The sequence below is a fragment of the Globicephala melas genome, chromosome 19, assembly GCF_963455315.2.
Source record: "Globicephala melas chromosome 19, mGloMel1.2, whole genome shotgun sequence".
NCBI lineage: Eukaryota > Metazoa > Chordata > Mammalia > Artiodactyla > Delphinidae > Globicephala > Globicephala melas.
This window is the reverse complement of record NC_083332.1, coordinates 58,123,947-58,143,339: the sequence shown is the minus strand read 5'-3', so window position 1 is coordinate 58,143,339 and position 19,393 is coordinate 58,123,947. Positions and strand designations below refer to the sequence as shown.

Genomic DNA, 19,393 nt, shown 5'->3' with positions numbered 1-19,393 from the left:
TTAACCCCTTACTTTTCTTTTCCTTTAATAAATTTATTTATTTGTTTATTTTTTGGCTGCGTTGGCTTTTTGTTGCTGCGCGCGGGCTTTCTCTAGTTGCGGTGAGCGGGGCTACTCTTCGTTGTGGTGTCTGGGCTTCTCATTGCAGTGGCTTCTCTTGTTGCGGAGCGTGGGCTCTAGGCATGTGGGCTGCAGTAGTTGTGGCTCACGGGCTCTAGAGCGCAGGCTCAGTAGTTGTGGCTCACGGGCTCTAGAGCACAGGCTCAGTAGTTGTGGCGCACGGGCTTAGTTGCTTCGCGGCATGTGGGACCTTCCCGGACCAGGGCTCGAACCCGTGGCCCCTGCATTGGCAGGCAGATTCTTAACCACTGCGCCACCAGGGAAGCCCAAACCCTTACTTTTCTTTATCAGTGCTTTCCTGTTTATAGAAGCACACATGAATAGTTCCAGAAACCACAGACTCCTTGTTGCTCTCAGGTACCAGTTTCTGCCGGAAGAATAGGTTTAACACCCTGACATCCCTCTCTTGAAAGGGGGCTAACTCCTTGTCCTGCGTGTTTTCTTTTTAGAAACAAGTAGGAATGGAAGGCGCGTCTGTCTCATTGGTCTGTCTTCCCCCTGCTGGATTATTTATGTTTCTGGTGTGAGCTGTGCAACGGATTTTTCTGGGCGTGCTGCAGCCTGTGGTGTCGTTTTATCACTGCTCTGTTCTTCATTGTGAAGAATTATGATTTTCCTTACCATTCAGATACTTTGAAAGGTATTCGTGCTCACGTGCAGTTTAATACTCAGCAGTTTTCTTTGGCAACAGCTTTTACCTCACGAACTGTCCTCTCATGTCACTCCCGGTAAAGAGGTAATTTGATTTTATAACATATTCAGCAGGTTGAAAATCTTTTAAGTTGAGGCTTCAGGTAAAATACACTTAGTGACAATAAAAACTCTTCTGTGCTCTCTTCATAGAATTGGCAGAAAGTATTTCAAAATCTGAAGAGGCATAGTTTGAGTAATTTTAGACCATTTATGTCGTCTCTTAAAGAAGGTGGTAAGTACATGACTTGCATGGAAATTAGTTTGCTCTCAGGTGTTAATTTTACAGCAGAAAGTAAGGGTGTATACCAAGCTTTTGCCTGAAAAATTGGTAAAAATTTATCGGGAATTAAAGTGCTGACTGGGGAAACGCCCTGGAAATGAAGAGCTGCAAATGATGGCAAAATACAGCATCTGAAATAGAGGCGTAGTAAGGACCATAGGCAGAGGGTCATGGTTCCTCCTCCTCCGTGGTGCTGGGTGCTCAGGGCCAGTGTGCTTAATATTCCCGGGGTTATTTGTCATCCTTATTTTTCTCATTTATTTTATCCTATTTTATTTTTGAAGCTGTCTTAAAACATTTTTTCCCCCTGAAAGAAGTGAGGAGTAACTAAATGAAAGTGAAATAATAAGATGTTCCATGGTTGTGTCATACATTTATTTCGTCTTGTAGCTGGTGTGTCTTTTTGACCCTCTTATCTAAATTGCAGGGATCACTAACCCTCCCGGCTCTGTCAGCGCACTGCTCATGTCTCTGTGCGCTTGCTTTGTTTTATAGACTGGCTCACGGAGTGATCACTCATCCCTGTTGGACTTTGGTTCTGTGGTGCAGATGGAGCGTAGGACTCAGGTGTCTGGGCCAGAGTGAGCGAAGCCTGAGGCCCAAGATGGAGAAGAAACGAAGAAAGAAATGAAAGCCTCTTTTCAGGCCAAACCACAAAAGGCCATGAAATTTAACTTTTATTTACCTTGGACTAGACTGTAAAATGGCCGATCAGTAATGTTTCAGCTTTTAGCTGAAACAAAAATTAACTTATAATCAAGGAAGAAAAAAGTGCGATTTGAATTTATGCGATTTTATGACCATATTCACTCATGACCATGAAGCTTGTCCACATCTGGCTGCTTCTGCTGGTGGTTTTGCTCTGTGGGAAGAAACATCTGGGTGACAGACTGGAAAAGAAATCTTTTGAAAAGGCCCCATGCCCTGGCTGTTCCCACCTGACCTTGAAGGTGGAGTTCTCCTCAACAGTTGTGGAATATGGTAATGATATTATTTTAAATGTCAGGGACTTCCCCCCACCCCCAATGCGGTTTTTTTCAGATTTATTGTAAACATCAGCTTTTGCCAAAAACAATAAATTTCGAATGGGCTGAGTGCATAGTGTTTGGATATTAGTTCTGCTGAAGTTTGTTCTTCCAGTATAATTAGCTTATATGAAGGAAGTAAATTGACGTTCTGACTTATTTCCCTAAAACTGGATTCCATGGAACAGATGTCATTGTAGCTGGTGAGGGTGGGGACTTTGGAGGGGCTGAAAGTTTATGTGACCAGTTGTGGATAACTAAGCAATTAGTCTTACATAATCTGCTCTACATTTTGTTACTGTTTTCAGTAAAATAAAACTGAGCCTTCGCTTCTCTGAATTCCTTCTTCCTGTTTGAAAACCTTGCATGCATTTCTCTGCCGTACACTCAAATTTCTGTTAACGTTCGGTTTTTGAAAAATAGCCCAGGTATCTGATTCTAAGTGATGTGTCCTGTGATCAGTGGGGGTTCATCCACATCGTTTTAACTCAGAGCTCTGGAAGCTGCCATCCAGGGTGTTTAAAGCAGTCTGTTCGTTTACTCCTCTTTCTACTAGGTTTTATGATATGTAAGCTTTCTTTTACCAGGGAAGTTTTAGATTAAGTGTAATCTTATGTCATAATATAGGTACGTAAATTCTCACTTTTATTTTGTGGTCATTGATTGCAGAGTATATCGTGGCTTTCAATGGGTACTTTACAGCCAAAGCTAGAAATTCATTTATTTCAAGCGCCCTGAAGAGCAGTGCAATCGACAACTGGAGAATTATACCTCGAAACAATCCATCCAGTGACTACCCTAGTGATTTTGAGGTGATTCAGATAAAAGAAAAACAGAAAGCGGGGCTGCTAACACTTGAAGACCATCCAAACATCAAACGGGTAACACCCCAGCGGAAAGTCTTTCGTTCCCTCAAGTATACGGAGTGTGAGTACTGTGACCTTGGGCTGGTCTGTATCCATTTCTGCTGAGCTGGGAATAGGGGGAGGATGTGCGTATTCACACGTGGCAGAATTTGAAAAGCAGTACAGGGAATATTCCTGTCCCTCCATCTAGTTTCGTCAGTCGTGAACGTTTTCCTGGCAGGAATTTAAAAAACCAAAAAGAGACTTTGTGCTTCTGATAGAAACAAATAATGCAGGTTTGCAGTAGAGGGTGATGGTTGTGTCTGTCGTGTGGGAAGTGATTTTCACCAGGTTCCTCTCAAAGCGTTCAGGCTTTGAGGCCCTGACGCCCCTTCACACTCTGAAACGAAGACGGTGTCTTTGAGTCTCCTTTTTATTTGCATTTTGCTTCTTTCAGCGCATGTTTTTATTTTTGAAGGCATCTCGCAAAACACCTCTTCCTTGGGTTTCATTTTGCTTTTCTCAGACCCTCCCGACCGCGTACCATCGCGCATCCGCTGGGCTTGTTTAAGCTGGGAGCTGGGCAGGGGCAGTGATGGAAGGAATTTGCTGAGTCCCTTTCAGCTCCAGGGCTTACTCTCCTATAGTCCTTACAACTCGGGCCTGTCGAGATAAGTTTATCCTTAGATAACAAGTTGCATATTATTGCATAATATTTTCCAAAGCAAATGTATTACCAAAGGAAAGGGGTTTTTTCCCCCATTTGACGTAAACTGGGGCAACAGATTGCTAGTTCCATTACCGTTTATTGTCATTTCTTTCATTAGATGGAAAAAGAAAATTTTGCTCTTCTTTTTTTGTCTGTCGTATACTAGGCCTGAGAACCTCTGAGGTTTCAAAAACACCCAGGGGACAAGCCTGACTAATTTGCATCCTGTGACAGCCAGTTGGAGCGTCAGCTGTGGAATTCAGGTGTCTGGCTTTGCAGAGCTCTCTCTGCTAGTCCACGTTTCGTGGTGCCTTTTCTCTTTGAAAAGCAATAACCTCAGAGCAATCCAGGAAGATAAAAGCAACCCAAAACTTGTACACTTAGCCAAATATATAAATTCGGCCTTTTTTATTTTTTAATCTTATCTTAAAGAGCTGCAGAATGTTTTAGGAAACATAGAAGGGCTGATTTTAGCACAGGAAGCGTAGGGCTCATGGTGGGGGTTCCCTTCTGTATCCTCTCCACCACGGTCGTCAGATGCTGTGCTCGGCAGCCCGTAAGGAAATAGTATGTATCTCCTTGTTAGCCGTGGCCTTCTGTGGTAAGCAAGGCCTCTTTAAGCTTCAGTGCTTCTCATCCAGAAAATGGAGATAATACCACCTACCTCAGAGTTCTTACAAAGGTAAAAGGAAGTAGTGCGTGTGAAGAGAGCTTAGCAGATTTCTTAGGCTGTTGTGAGCAGACATTAAATGTTCATTTTTGGGGAATTCCCTGGTGGTCCAGTGGATAGGACTCCGTACTTTCACTGCTGGGGCCCGGGTTCAATCCCTGGTCAGGGAACTAAGATCCCGAATACCACGTGGCACGGCCAAAAAAAAAAAAAAAAGTTCATTTCTTTCTGTGGCTCTGTTGTTCAAAGGCTTTGCTTTATTTTGGGTTGGAATCTGTTACGCTCTGGATCCCATCCCTGGTCTCTCCATGGGCCATAAGACAGAGCTAACCTGAGTTCCCCAAGACAGCACTGTATTTCAAGGCTATCCTGGTGTCCCCCTTAACAGTTCCTTCTCTCCAGGATAATAAAAATAGCCAGTTCCTCCAGGGGTTACTAATGTGACCTGGCGTCAAGTCCCCTCACCACTTTAATTGCTTTTCTTTGAATGCTTCCTGTTTTCTCTTAATGACTGAAGCCGGAGTTGAATGCAGTCCTTTGGTTGCAGTCCAGTCTGCTGAAAGGAAAGCACAGCAGACCCGTCCTTAGTTCGAATACTGTCCTTCAGTTAGTGCCCAGGCTCTTGACCGAAGGAACAGAATCAACGTGGGAGGTTCAGTATAGAATAATTTCAGTTGCACTGGGCACATAATTACTTAATAGAATTGACATGACTGTATATTTTTCCCGGTCCCTGTGCTTTCATGGGTGTAGCCTGGTGAGACTGGAAGGAAAGCTAAAGTAATTGGCTTTAGAAACAGAACCTCAGTGGTATTACAGATTTGCCCTTTAGAAACGGATGTGACATATGGTTTTTCCTTCATTATAGCATGGTTTTTGAAAGGTAAAGGGACAACCCTTGTGGTATTTCTTCTACTTTTTTCTTCCACTAAGAAAAAAAGAAGTATTTACAGATAGTAAAATCCATGCTTTTTAGTGCACAGTTTGGCGAGTCGTGGTAAAAGTGTGCAGTCAGGTGCCCACCAGCAAAATCAAGATACAAGACAGTTCCATCACCCCCAGCAATCCCCCGAGCCCTCTGTTCTGCTTTTTGAAGAGTGAATTTCTAGCAGATATGCACGCTGAGGACGTTGGGCGGGTCACAGTAGGAAAAGGTCAGAGCGAGGTGTCCTGGGATCACACGGCTTTTTCCTGTCCCAGGGATCACACTGTAAACGGTGAAGTGTCACCATTGCTTAGTGGACATTTTCTTATACTCCGCCCTCCCCACCCAACACACACACACTTCTGGTTCAGTGGGAATAAGTGGCTGATGAAAAACCAGGCATTCCTTCAGTTTTATTATCACAGTTGACTTTATTTCTTCAGAAATGATTATCTTATCAGTCTTTCCCTGCCTTACATTGGTTAGAAGATTCCAGGTAAAGACCTATTTGGGAATAACGTGATGGCTAAGTAATATCCTCTGACTCTAGCCACGTGGAGAAGCTCCTTCTGGCCGAGGGGAGGGAATATCACCACCCTGCAGAAGGGATTTCAGACGGGAGTCATTGCACTGGGGGAGTGGCTGTTTCCCTGACAGGTACGTGTCCCCTGCGTTTCTGATCTTTCTCTCCCGTGGCTGCAGCTGACCCCACCGCGCCCTGCAACGAGACCCGCTGGAGCCAGAAGTGGCAGTCGTCCCGCCCCCTGCGCAGGGCCAGCCTCTCCCTGGGCTCGGGTTTCTGGCACGCCACCGGGAGACACTCGAGCAGACGGCTGCTCAGGGCCATCCCGCGCCAGGTCGCCCAGACGCTGCAGGCCGACGTGCTGTGGCAGATGGGCTACACAGGTGGGCCTGTCAGCCGGGGTGGCCTCCCCTCCAGGGCCTCACGGGTCTGTCCTTCTGCGGGTTGAGCTGGACGCAGTCAGCTGCCCCTCGTCTCTGGCTCCTGTTGTGGGGGGCATCTGTTTCTGTGGCTTTTCTAATTGTTTAGTCCTGTTCACTTTTTGTGTCTTATTTCCCTGTACTGTTTCTGAGGTGACAAGGAGTAGATTGTGGAGTGTTTCTTTCCTGTTGACACACGTGAACAGACACAGCACTGCCCCTGCCAGAGCTGACTGGCAGTCCAGCAGAGTTCTGTAATTTCCCAGGGAATGAGATCAAATCCAGAGATAGTTACCTTGATTTGGGCAGTCTCGTGAAATGGAGCACGTCCCTCCTGTGTGGTGCCCTGTGTTCGGCATGGCTAAGTGATTGACTGTCGAGGTGGTTACCTTTTGTTTCAGAACAGGAAACGATAGTAACGACCATACCCTGGGAAATAAAACTCACAACCCATCAGATTTTTTTTCTTGCTGATACATCCGGGCAGAAGATTCCTGTTTTAACGAATGTGGAGGTTTGGACCCTAAATATCAGCCCATGTCTCTGGCGCCTCACACGTCACAGTTTGTCTCAGTGTCTTTCCATTTCTCCTTGGCTTAGAGACCCTTACCTTAGAGAACCAAAGACCTTCCCTAACCGCGCCTCAGACTTAAAACCTGGGGGGCTGACATTTTATTAAATTATTGTCTCTTCTTGGTTTATCCTTTTAGGGGGAAAACTTCACAAAACAGAAGTTCTCTAATCATCAGAAAAGCATTTTTCCTTCCCCCCAAACCAGCTGGTTTCCAGTATTGTGTCTGCATTTTTAAAAAGTAAACAATACACTTTGTTGGTTATCTCAGTGTAATTGATTATTTAATGTAGTACTGATACATAAATACAACCCTCATACCAAAAAGACATTACCTTTGTTACTTCTGTTAGCCTTTCAGTGAGTATCTTGTATTTTTTCCTACGTGTTTTCTAGAATTCCTTGATCTAACAGCATGAGTCATGTTTCCCATCGCAACAGATGGCTTTTGGCCAGTATCTGAAGTAGACTTGTTATCATAGAAAAGTGTGCAATACAGTGGTTCTCCTTAAAGTGTGCTTTTCCCTGCGTGTGGTGGACAGCCCCTCTCTGCAGAGTCACTGTCCGTTAGGGGGCAGCACCGAGTCCTGGTCGGGAGTAGAAGCGGCCCCCGCTCTCCCAGAAGTGAGTGCTTTGTTGTGCCCTTCGCCCCATGGGCCTCTCTAAGGAGATGAGGACGTAGAGACTTGGAGAAAGTTGCCCAGAGGGGAAAGTCAGTCATTGGTGGAGGATCTGGAGAGGTGGTCCCCCCGCCCCCCTGAGAGCCGGTGACGTTGAGGGGCGTCCGGAGGGACTTTCTGTGTGTCCTCAGGTCTCATTTAGCGGCAGGTGATGGTATTCCCCTGCTGTCCCCTCCTCTCCTTCGCACCTGGCCTACTGTGTGCCCTCTGGGCAGGCTTTGGCCCTGGGTCGCCTGTCATTCTCTCTGGGTCCCAAAGAGGGATGTATTTCATAAACGATGATTTCTCAAACACCATTGTGCTTTCTTTTTGGCATAAGGTGCTAACGTAAGGGTTGCCGTTTTTGACACCGGGCTGAGTGAGAAGCATCCCCACTTCAAAAACGTGAAGGAGAGAACCAACTGGACCAACGAGCGAACCCTGGACGACGGTGGGTGGCTGATGTCCTGAGAACCTGAGGGGGTGTTTTCTGGTCACCGGCGGGCTTCGCATCACTCCCATCCTCCGTTTTATCAGCTGAGAGGGTATTTTTCAGTGTAGATGCTTAAACAGTCCGTGTACAACAGTTACTCAGGCAGACCCAAGTTGTTTTGTGCCTTTTGGCAGAAGCTTTTCAGAGTAGGTCGGGAGGTGAGTGAGGAGAGAGGGACGCCTGGTGGAAGGGAACCTCCTTTCTGGGGGGAGAGCAGGAGTGGCTGCCCCCCGAGGTGGGGCTGGCAAGGCCGGAGAGGTGCTGGGGAGTCTGTGTCTCGGGCTCGGAGAATGAGCTCGTTTGAAATGCTGCATCTTGGCACACGTTGTATCAGCTGTGTTTCGTGCCTTTTTCCTTTTGGACAACAGGGCTGGGCCACGGCACGTTCGTGGCGGGTGTGATAGCCAGCATGAGGGAGTGCCAGGGGTTTGCTCCGGATGCAGAACTTCATATTTTCAGGGTCTTTACCAACAACCAGGTAGGTGTTTTGAGGACCCCTGAAACGTAAAGCGTTGATATTAAAATGTGAAAAGTCAAAACTCTAGAAAACGTGCTGCTTTAAAAGCAGCCATGTCTGCGATGCTGAGCTGCGGCTGGCGTCCCCCGTGTGCCGTGCTGTCCCTCCCGTCCCTCCGCGGGGCGGCTTTGCCCTGCTCCCACCGCCCCCTTCATCGGCCTCACTGGAACCCCAAAGACCCTGCTCCGAGGGGATTCCTTGACCTCCCATTTCTCCTGTCCCGCCGGCCGGCCCGCCCAGGGTTCCTGTCCACCATGTCTCGGGCACACTTCTTGTGCTGGAGAGAACAACCCCGTGTCTGTGTGTTCGCTGCCCCTGCTGGACTGACCGCCTTGAGGGTAGCCTCTGTGCCCAGCACCCAGTGTCGTGTTGGGTAACGTGGATTTGGAAGCTTGTTCCCTCACTCTGCATTTGGAAACGTTACTGAAAAAAGGGAGGGTCCTAGTATTTATTAACTGTTAAAATTTAATTTTTGCATAGGTAATGCATAGTTCAAAAACATCAAAAGGCAACACAGGGATACTTCTCCCAACCCTGTCCCCGTCCGACAGGTTCTCACCTTTACTTCCCCATGTTCCCTATGTGGTCGTTTCTTTTTTTCACATACCCACTCCTAGAATTTCTTTTGCACATTCAAGCAAATATAATGTTTTATTTTTAAAAGCCTTTAAAAAACATAATTCTTAATCATTATGTTGATTCTTTTTCCACTGTAAGGTTTTTTTTTTAACATTTTGTATTTATTCACATATTTTCAGTTTCCAGTGCTCTTTATTTCTACCTGTAGATCTGTTTCCACATCACGTAATTTCCTTTCAGCATGAAGAGATGCTTTTAGTATTGCTTGTAACGCAGTCTAGTAGCTATGACTTCTCCCAGCTTTAGTTATCTGCAAATATCTTTATTTCACCTTTATTCTCAAAAAACTATTTTCACTGAATATAGAATTCTGGATTGAAAGTCTTTTCATCCCCTCCAGCGCTTATTTTATTGTTTTCTGTCATCTATTGTTTTTTACTCTAAGTTTAATTTTGTACCTTACAAAACACGTGAATGGCGATACACAAAGAAATTTAACTTTTGTAAGGAAACTATGAGAGAAATAATAACTATCAGAAGTAATTCTATGAAATAACTTTCATTGATACCATTTATTCTTCAGTCTATTTAGGAATAAAGAATATTAGACAAATACATCAAACTATTTAGAAACACTTAACTGAATAGACGTGTCTTAGGACAAGTCCTTTTATAAGAGGGGCAGTTAGAAGTTTGAGGTCTTCCCTGGGCAGGCAGGCTGTAAGGTCAGGAAGGCGCTGGACGTGAGGCCGGGCGGGACGGGACCCTGGGAACCTTGCCTCTCCCCAGAGTCCAGCCCCAAGGATTGGAAGCTCTGGGTGTAGTGGTTTACATCGCAGAGCATTTGTTGTTCTTGGGATCTGTTTCTGAAGTTTAAGTGAATACTTCATGCTGCTGAGAATCTAGCATTTGGAGACTTCCACTGAAACACCTAAAGGACTGTTTTAAAAATGGGCCAGGTCTCCTACACGTCCTGGTTCCTGGACGCCTTCAACTACGCCATCCTGAAGAAGATCGATGTGCTGAACCTGAGCATCGGGGGCCCCGACTTCATGGACCACCCGTTCGTCGACAAGGTTGGTCCTGCCGCTGTGCGGAGGACGAGGCGTTTGGTGACGACTCCTGCTCTGCCTGGCGCCCCGCTTTGCTTCGTGTCTAGTGTGCTGGTGGCTAGTCGCCCACATGGTGACCACTCTGTGAGGACGTGAGCCACGGTGACTTGTGTGGGGAGCAGCACAGGGTGCTGTGTTGCTTCCTCTCACCTGAGCACACGGCCTGTCTTTTCTGGGCGTGCCTGGAAAGCCCGGGTCTGCTCTGTGTGCGTGGATCTGTGTCCTGGAGTCTGTCGTCTCTGGGAATTCTGACTGCCAGCCATACCACGTCTGTACTGGCCTGGTGTTGCGCTTTCAGGGGGATACCTTCTTTTTTTAGCTCTGTTTTTGGAAGTTGTGGTTATTTTTGAACAATTATATATTGATTAAGAGTGGTGGGGCTTCCCTGGTGGCGCAGTGATTGAGAGTCCGCCTGCCAAGGCAGGGGACGCAGGTTCTTGCCCCGGTCCGGGAAGATCCCACGTGCCGCGGAGCGGCTGGGCCCGTGAGCCATGGCCGCTGAGCCTGCGCGTCCGGAGCCTGTGCTCCACAGTGGGAGAGGCCACAATGGTGAGAGGCCCGCGTACCGCAAAAAAAAAAAAAAAAAAGAGTGGTGTACTTTCATAAATAAATGCTTGTTAATTTTGTAGGTGTGGGAATTAACAGCTAACAACGTCATCATGGTTTCTGCTATCGGCAATGACGGGCCTCTTTATGGGTAAGTACCCCTGATAGGAATAACCTTAGAGGTATTTTTTTCCTTGAAATAACTGAAAACCTGTTGTTTGTCTGTCTCTTGCTATACCTGTTTATATCTGTCTAAAACTTTGTATTGTGGATATTTTCAGCACATACAAAAGACTTTGTAATGAATCTCATGTGCCCACGCACTCCAGCAGTTGCCAACTCAAGGCCGATTTTGTTTTATTTTTTGTGTTTTTAACTTTGCTGGAAATAGCAATTTGGAGGCCTAAAGTTTTTATTCTACTCTTTTTACCCCCAACCCAAAATCAAGCAGGAAAGTAAATCTGTTAGAAATAAATGGATTCTACCGTATTTATTGAGACCCAGTGTGCACAAGGCACAGGGTAAAGAGGTAGGTAAGTTGAGGTGCCTGCCTTTTAGGAAAAATAAGGTACAGGTACGATGAGACTAATATGAGGAGAAAGTGCAGGGTGGCGTAACAGACACTGTGTTTGGGGCACTGAGGAGAAGGATCAGATAGGGAGCAGAGAACAGTGTCACAGAAATGTCCCTTTGTGCCGGGTTATGGTGTATTAAAGTGGCTTGAGATGCGGGACATCAGTCACTGAATCACAGGCAGTCGTAAGCGTTTGTCTGGTTAGTGATCCCAATTTTCCTTCTGCTTACACCTCCAGTTTTTATTCTGTAGATAATATAAATAACCTCTTGTGCTGAATCACTTCTGCGGTGGGATGTCTGTCACCCCACTTTACCAGGCTCCCGGGACGTGTGTGGTTCAGTGCCGTGGCAGAGGGCTTAAAGTAACTGCACAGGAAGGAGAGAACATACGGAGCCTGCCCGGCGTGCCCTGATCCAGGAGAGCCGCCTGGCATGGCCGTTTGCTCGTGCCTTCAGGAGCACGTGCCCTGTCTTCAGGGACACCCTGGCCGTGCTGCTGGGGCAGAGCAGGCCGTCTTGAGCGCTGACTGAGCTCATCCAGGGTGGGGATTAGGCTGGACTCTGTGAAATTACGATTCTATAAGTCACAACCCGTGCACGTGCGCAGTCGTGGTTCCAGCCTAAGAGCTGTTCTGTCAGCGATCCCATCTCCTTGTAGGGCTCCACGGTTGGGGATCTGGCTGGGTCCTCAGTCATGTGTGTTGTGACTCACAGGCGTAAGTGGTGTAAACACGTCCCAGCTATAGTTCTGCCACGAAAAGCACCAGTTACTTAGTAACCTCACCCAGTTTCCATGTCTTCTCTTTCTAACGCTTCTCCATTTGTCCCTCCCCCCACTTCTGACGTCCCCGCTCCAGGCCAGCCCACCGCAGCTCAGCATCCCCAGGTTATCTGTCAGTTCCCCCGCCCATCCTCTTGCCTCCAGTCTTCCCCAGCCCAGCTCTCCCTTCATGGGGGATGTGGGGTGGCGGGGAGGGTGCGGGGACGGAGCCAGGCAAGTTTGACCTGCCCTTGGGCTGTGGGACCTTTGCTTCTCCGAGCCCTGGCCCCCTCGCCTGGCTCTGGAGGGCACGAGACCCGCCCGGGTTGGTGGCTGTGAGGATGAGGATAAAATGAGCCAGCCGAGGGAGAGCACCGCGAACACGGAGCCTCTGTGAGTGGTAGCTGTTCCTTTCTCTTCCGTTTCTCTGTGTTTCTGTTGTTAAAGCAGAGTCTAGCAGTTTCTTTAACTAAGGATCTGCAGTGGATCGTTATTGCCTGATCAGATCTAAACTTTTCTCCTTGGTTTTCAGGGTCTTCAGTAGTCTAGCCTGGAGCTGGCAAACATTTTCTGTAAAGGATCAGGTAGTAACTAGTGGAGTCGTTGTGGGCCACATGGTACGTTGCCCCTACTCGCCTGCCCTTGTGGTGCGAAGGCAGCATGGATGTGTAGACGAATGGGCGTGGCTGTGTCCCGGTAAACACTTCCCACTCCCTCGTGCACTCTTCCTCAGAGCAGGCTCCTCCTCGGGTCTCCCTGGGGAAACCGTGTTCCTCTCGGTCTCCGTCACCTGATCCTGCTGCTGACCGCCCCCCCCTCCCCCGCTGCCGCAAGCCTGCCTTTCCGTTCACACCAGCTCTTCCACGTGCCATCCTGACTGCTTTGCACACACTGGTCACTCTTCTGAAATCCTGTGACTTCTGTGGGCGGTCCACGTGAGGGCTTCTAATCAAAGAGCTGCTCGTGTTTAGTGTGTCAGGGGCATCTCGGGAGAGGAAGCCCCGGTGTCGGACTCATGTCTGCCCACAGAGCCTCACAGCATCTGGTGTCCGCCAGCTGCTGGGTAGGCTGGGGGTGGCACGCGGTCACGGTGCCACAGCCTGAACGGGTGTGGCTTACTGCGGGGCCTCGGATAGGGCTGGTCACGTGACAGTCATGCACTTGAAGAGCCCGGTTATTTATCGGAGGCGTGACGCTGCCCGACATGTCCCCACGGGTACCCCTTCTGGGAGCTCTCTGGGGTCCGGCACCCTCGATGCTTAGATTTCATGGTGCCAAGGAGTCTGCAGCTGCACTTCCCCCTTCTCAGCACCAACAAAGATTTTCTGATGCTTTCCCCTGATTTTAAGGGTGTAAAGTATAGGGATTGGCAGGTAGAGGCAGGGTGGGAAGCTGGTGTTCTTTGCTATCAACTTCAGTGGGAAATACTGCCAGTGACTTCTGGTCTAATCTCTGCTCTTTGATGTCATAGAAATTTGTAAACTTTTACTGTCAGCCGATTAACAAATCACTGTTGGTGCTTCTGAACAACCAGCTGGTAGCATGCTGGTGGTGGGTAAGCTAAGGAGGTGATGCTAGGGTCGGCCCCGTGTGGTTGAAACAGTAGTATCTTGCTGCTGCTGTCGCTTCAGCTGCTCGGATTCAGTTGTGGTTCAGGAGTTCATGTTGTGGTGGTGGAGCGGAAATGGATAAAGCTGGGAAGTGCAGTTCCGTAAGTGGTTGTTTCATACTGTCGAATAGTTCATCTTGACTTACATCTTGACTCCGTAGTTTAAATGTTCGTGTCATTGCGGACCTAGCGCCCTTGAAGTGCAGGGGAGAACCGCATGCTTTTTCACGCGCATCCGTGCCTTCCCGCTGAGGAGCCCGGGGTTACGGAGAGATGAGTGGTCCCCACGGTTCCCATGAGGAAGGGAGACACCTACCCGAGACCCAGGGAGAACTTTCACTTTCTGACGGTGGCAGGTGCACGTGTGTGGCTGTAGTTCCTTCCCAGAGGAGCCGGGGACCGAGCTCGGGGGGGCTGCGCTCGCGGCAGTTGGGAAGTGGTGTACGGACGTGTACGCAGGTGACGGGGCTGGTCGTGGCCAGTCTTGTGAAGCTCGGAGGAAGGGGACTCCTGCACGCCTGGCAGTAGTGAGGGCAGAAGAGAGTCTTGGGCCGGAGGGCGATAAGTTGACAGGGAGGAGGGAGGGAGGGGAGGAGAGAGGGAGAGGAGGAGAGGGCGTCTCAGGTGTGGGGAGACCACTGGGCCGGCAGAGGTGGCAGTGCCGGGCCGGGCCCTCCCAGCCGCACGCGCCTCGCCGCGGGAGAGCTGCTGTGGGCTCCAACCGTCCCGGGGCTGCTTGCCCTTGTTTGACTCTCTCACTTAGAGTGATTCCTCTCCCCCCGCCTTTTGTGTCTTTTTCTTGCCTCGCTGCAGCACTCTGAATAACCCTGCTGACCAGATGGATGTGATCGGAGTGGGCGGCATTGACTTTGAGGACAACATCGCCCGCTTCTCATCGCGGGGAATGACCACCTGGGTAGGCGCTGCTCCTTTTGTCCGGCGTGCCCGCGGGAGCCGCGTGCAAGGGCCTCGGGGCTGTCTGTGAGCACGGAGAGAAAAGCAGCCTGGAGGCAGCCCGCCACGAGGACACGCTCTAGCGCCTTCCCTGCCGTGTCCCTGTGGCCCAGCGGGCAGGTGCCGGTTCTCACTGTGTTTCCCGGGTCCACTTCTTTTTAACTTGTTTCTGAGTAACTCGTCATTTAGGTTGGTTGGATTCATGTGCACTGGTCCTAACTGGTAGGAGGAGGGCCAGCAGTCCTCCGTGCTGGGTGGGATGATTTTTTTTGGCCTTGGGAAGCAGGAGAAGCCAGTGAGCACGGCTTAATATCAGCTCTCTAACGTGGGAATGATTGCATTTAGCTGGACAAAATTGAAACGACTCTAGCAAGGTAATTAGTTCAGCTGCGTGAGCTGTAATTATGTGGCCGACTCCTCCCATCTGAGCAGAGCTGGGGTCTCTCCCTCGGGCGGCACTTGGGGACCCTGACCTGCCCTCCGCGTCCCCCTGCTGCTCCGACCCCCCTGCCATGTCCTCAGCCTTTATCGAGGCCTGTGTTTTGACGGCATTTTGAGAAACGTTCCTGAATTATCTGTGGGGCTGCAGGTGAAGACGTCTTTGCTCAGTGTCCCGCGTGTGAGGCTCCAGGGTCCATTTATGCTTGGTTGCCGGGAAGGATTTTGTCACTTCAGATTGGTGTACTTCTTTCTTACAGAATATAACTCCTATTGTAATTCTCACTTTGCCCCAGTTTCTGGGAAGCTTAAGAGAGTTCTCAGTTAAATTCTTATCCCAGGTTACTTGTATGGTTATATACTCACTCTTCTAAGTCATTCTTTCCCCTCTGGTGAAAGATTGAAATATCCAGTCATATCACGTACTTTTTTTCTTGTAAAGGAAAATGTTTCTTTTTTTTTTTTCCTAATTTCTAATTTTTATTTTCTGATTTTTCTAGCATATTTCTAATTTTAAAATTATCTAGAAATAAATCAGTTTCCAGTTTTCAGCCTTGCATGTTAGCAAAATTTAAAATATTCACTTTTAAAACGCTTTATGGCATTACTGTCATGCTGGTCATTACAAAACGCACCAAAAATAATTTTATTTTGTATACTGTCATTTAAGCTTCTTCTGAATTGCAGTGAATTTCAGATGAAAACCAGCATCGTACTGAGGTTACAGTGTGTTTAGCTGACCCACATTTCTGTTCTGGTTTTATCCACTCATAACTGCGCGTGGCCATGTGCCAGTGTATGTGCCGTGGTAGAGACCACCCTGCTTTTGTTTACAGGAGCTGCCAGGAGGCTATGGCCGCATGAAGCCTGACATTGTCACCTACGGCGCTGGAGTGAGGGGCTCCGGCGTGAAAGGCGGGTGCCGGGCGCTCTCGGGGACCAGCGTGGCTTCCCCAGTGGTGGCAGGTGCTGTCACCTTGCTGGTGAGGTGAGTGTGGCCCAGCTGGGAGGAGGTGGCGTCAGGGGACCAGGAGCTGAGTCTTGCTTGTCACCAGCTTGGCTGTATGTAGAGCACATCCCGGGGCCTCACCCCATCTCTACAGAAGAGGCAGGAGTCCGTTCTTTCTTAGATGGTTCTTGTGGGCGTTAGATGAGCCCGTCAAGCCTCCTGCTGTCAGAGGAGTGAGGAGGGGAGGCCATTGTGTCTTCCGTGCCCAGCCAAGCGGCTTCTCTACGTACAGATGTTTTCAGTGGTGAGGAAGCTTTTGCTTTCCTCTTCTCCCTGCAGCAGGTAAAATGCCTCTGTGGTGGGTCAGAAGTGCTTTTATGGCGTGAGGAGGAGCTCATAACAGATGCCGAGCGGCAGAGAAGCGCTTCTTCGTTTCCAGCCTTAGAGCCCGGCGAGGAGCCAGAGCCTGAGCCTGGTCTTGCGCTGTCGGCGGGAGGGGGGCTGAGCTGTGAGCAATTCTTTTTTTCTGCCAGTAAGACTTGATGCCACTTTCCTCCCCTCACTCCTCCTGAAGTCGGATCTCCCGTCTAGACCGATTAGAAAAGGTCCACCTACACTCCACGACCACCCATCATCGTAGAAAAATATTTAGCAACTTAGTAGAGTCAGGTTTTCCTTACTGTTTACTGGATTTTCTCCCCTGCATTTAGGGGCGTAAAATTGACTTGTATCTATAATACGTAGATACGCAGAGACGCGTGTTTTAATGCTGGTGTTCTACAGCAAGTGGGAACGTCTGGGCGCCGCTGCCCGAGTCCAGCTGCGTTCCAGCGATGAACCCTCTACCAGGCCTGTCCCACCGGGGTGACGCGTCACACACAGGCCTCCAAACAAAACAAGCACTTGGACGCAGTGGGCCTCACTCCGAGGCCGGGCCTCTTGGCCACGCTGCCTCGAGTCCCCGCAGGACCCACCTCGATCCTTCCCTTCTCCCGGCCGGGCTGCGTCCACGTGTCCGGAGCCTGTAACTCCTACCTGTTCTTGTCTCCTGCAACCTCTGAGGTCGACTGTTAAGTTAGTGGGAAGATGTGTTTTCCCGATTGATTTAGTAAAAACAGGCGCTAGCCCAAGAGTCCGTGTTCTCACAAGCCACACGGAAGGCTGATGAGTGGTCAGTCCCTAGGCAGGTGCGGAAACGAGTACGTTCGTTTGCATCTTGCATGAGTTTTACCGAAGAAGCTCCTGTTAGATACAGATCAAGATTGGAGGTCACATGACTGCGCACGAACAGGGTAGGGATAGTCTGGTTTTCATTCTGTTGCTGAGAGAAAATGAGCGAATATGGTATTTGCCCCCAGCACAGTCCAGAGACGGGAGCTGGTGAATCCGGCCAGCATGAAGCAGGCCCTGATTGCAGCAGCCCGGAGGCTGCCCGGCGTGAATATGTTTGAACAAGGCCACGGCAAGCTGGACCTCCTCAGAGCCTACCAGATCCTCAGCAGCTACAAGCCACAGGCCAGGTCGGTGCGCTTTCCTTTTGAACAGGCCTTCCTTCTCTGCACCGGCCTCCTCGGCACAGAGTATTAGCCTCCACGTGGAACCAGCGCCAGTCACACAGCGCTCGGGGGCCTCGGGGAGAGCTTTGCAGTGCTGCTTCTGCTGGGGCGCTGCCGACAGGATTGCTCCCCACTTCCTCATGTTCTGCTGTTTGTAACGTCAGGGGTTCCCTTTCCTTTGAAATCATCTTAGGTTTACAAAAATCTGCACAAATCGTACGGACGTTCTCATATACCCTCTCCTCGGCTTCCCCTCAGGCCAACACCTTGGTAGTCTGTGATTCCTCTGCTAGAGCCAACAGGTGCACCCTGATGCTGTGCTGGGGTTAGTCTGCAGACAGACGCGCAGTGGCCGGCTCCCCTCATGTTCTTTGGTCCAGGGTCCAGGCCCCACGTTGCGTGCAGTTGCCATGTCTCCCTGGGCTCCCCGGACGCCTGACAGTTCATCTGTCTCGTCATTCATGACTCTGAGTCCTCTGATGCTTTCTCGTGATTAGTGAGGTGCTGTATTTTTGGCAAGAATTCTTTTTCACTTCTTATTTTGAAATGATTTTAGATTTACAACAAAGTTTTAAAAATTGGTGCACGAGGACTCATAAACCCTTCACTACCTTCCCCTGATGCTAGCAACTTACATAACCATAGTAGAAGCCTCAGAGCCTGGAAGTTGGCACTGATACGTTACCATCTCCCAAGCTGCAGACCGTATTTGGATTTCACCCAGATTTTTCCCACCCACATCCTTGGCCTGGTCCAGGATCCAGGCCAGCATCCACGTTGCGTTCAGTCGCCGCGTGTCCTTGGTCTCCTCCAGTTGGGACAGTTGTCTCAGTGTCCTTCCTTTTGTTCTGCGTGGTGCTCACCTGCATCATGAAGTTCAGGTGATGTGTCAGGCTGGACCCTCCAGGAAGCAGGTGCCAACGTAGACTCAGACGGCCAAGAGACTTCCTGGGGGAGGGGCCTATGAAGGATGAAGGGGCGAGGAGGGAGGAGGACCCTCACACCCAGCACAGGTCTGAAATTTTCCCGGTCACCGAGATTCCCTGAACCGCAGTCGCTTGGTAGAGGCACCTGTGTCCCCCAGGGCTGGGCCTACCCTGGTGCCCTCTGTGCTCAGTCCTTGGCACAGATGTAGTGGAGGGTCCACTGGCGTCCGTCAGCTGGGCTCCGCAGCAGGAGATCTGGTGCGGTGAGTATCTCTGCCAGGTGTCCACTGCAGTGACTGTCCCTTTGTGACTGCGAAGTGTCTTGTGGGGACGCCCTTGAAGGTGATCTTGTTTCTTATAGCACAGGGAACTGTACTCAGTGCTCTGTGGTGAGCTAAATGGGAAGGAAATCCAAAAAAGAGGGGATGTATGTATACGTATAGCTGATTCACTTTGCTATGCAGTAGAAACTAACACAACATTGTAAAGCAACTATGCTCCAATAAAAATTAAAAAAAAGCAGATGATCTTGTTTCTTAACATACTTTCCATCACTAAGTTTAGCATCCTTTGATGGTTCCTCCCTGTAACAGTTCTTACTGTAGAGATTGTCCCATGGTGATTTTCTGTTTCTCTCATTCCCTTCTGCATATATTAAATGAAATTCTGCTGTAAGGAAGAGCTGTCCTCCTGTCTTATTTATTCAGTGGTATCAGCGTGGACACATAGGTACTTATCTGACTCTGTGGGTCATGATCCATTAGTGTCATTGTTTATTGCTCATTTGTCCCAGGTTTGGCTCTCTAGGGCTCCCGCTGGTTGGCTCCCGTGTCTTTTCAGCACGTCTCCATCAGTTGGGGGCACTTTCTCACTTTATGGCAGCATTTCCGTGCCCAGTGTTGGTATCGCTTCTTTGCCCAAGCAGCCCTGGTCCTTTAA

The 19,393-nt window shown here is 49.3% G+C and overlaps 1 protein-coding gene across 1 annotated transcript in view; it reads left to right on the top strand.

Moving 5' to 3' along the window:
- Positions 1-725: 725 nt before the first annotated feature.
- The window catches only part of MBTPS1 (membrane bound transcription factor peptidase, site 1), a 38,877-nt gene continuing 20,209 nt past the window's right edge, over positions 726-19,393 (top strand). The window contains exons 1-12 of the mRNA XM_030863211.3: positions 726-856; positions 964-1,045; positions 1,589-2,074; positions 2,788-3,045; positions 5,970-6,173; positions 7,780-7,890; positions 8,301-8,410; positions 9,988-10,104; positions 10,770-10,837; positions 14,445-14,547; positions 15,860-16,011; positions 17,331-17,492. Of these exons, the coding sequence (XP_030719071.2) occupies positions 1,906-2,074; positions 2,788-3,045; positions 5,970-6,173; positions 7,780-7,890; positions 8,301-8,410; positions 9,988-10,104; positions 10,770-10,837; positions 14,445-14,547; positions 15,860-16,011; positions 17,331-17,492 (1,454 nt within the window). The 5' untranslated portion in view covers positions 726-856; positions 964-1,045; positions 1,589-1,905. The remainder of the gene's footprint in view (positions 857-963; positions 1,046-1,588; positions 2,075-2,787; positions 3,046-5,969; positions 6,174-7,779; positions 7,891-8,300; positions 8,411-9,987; positions 10,105-10,769; positions 10,838-14,444; positions 14,548-15,859; positions 16,012-17,330; positions 17,493-19,393) is intronic.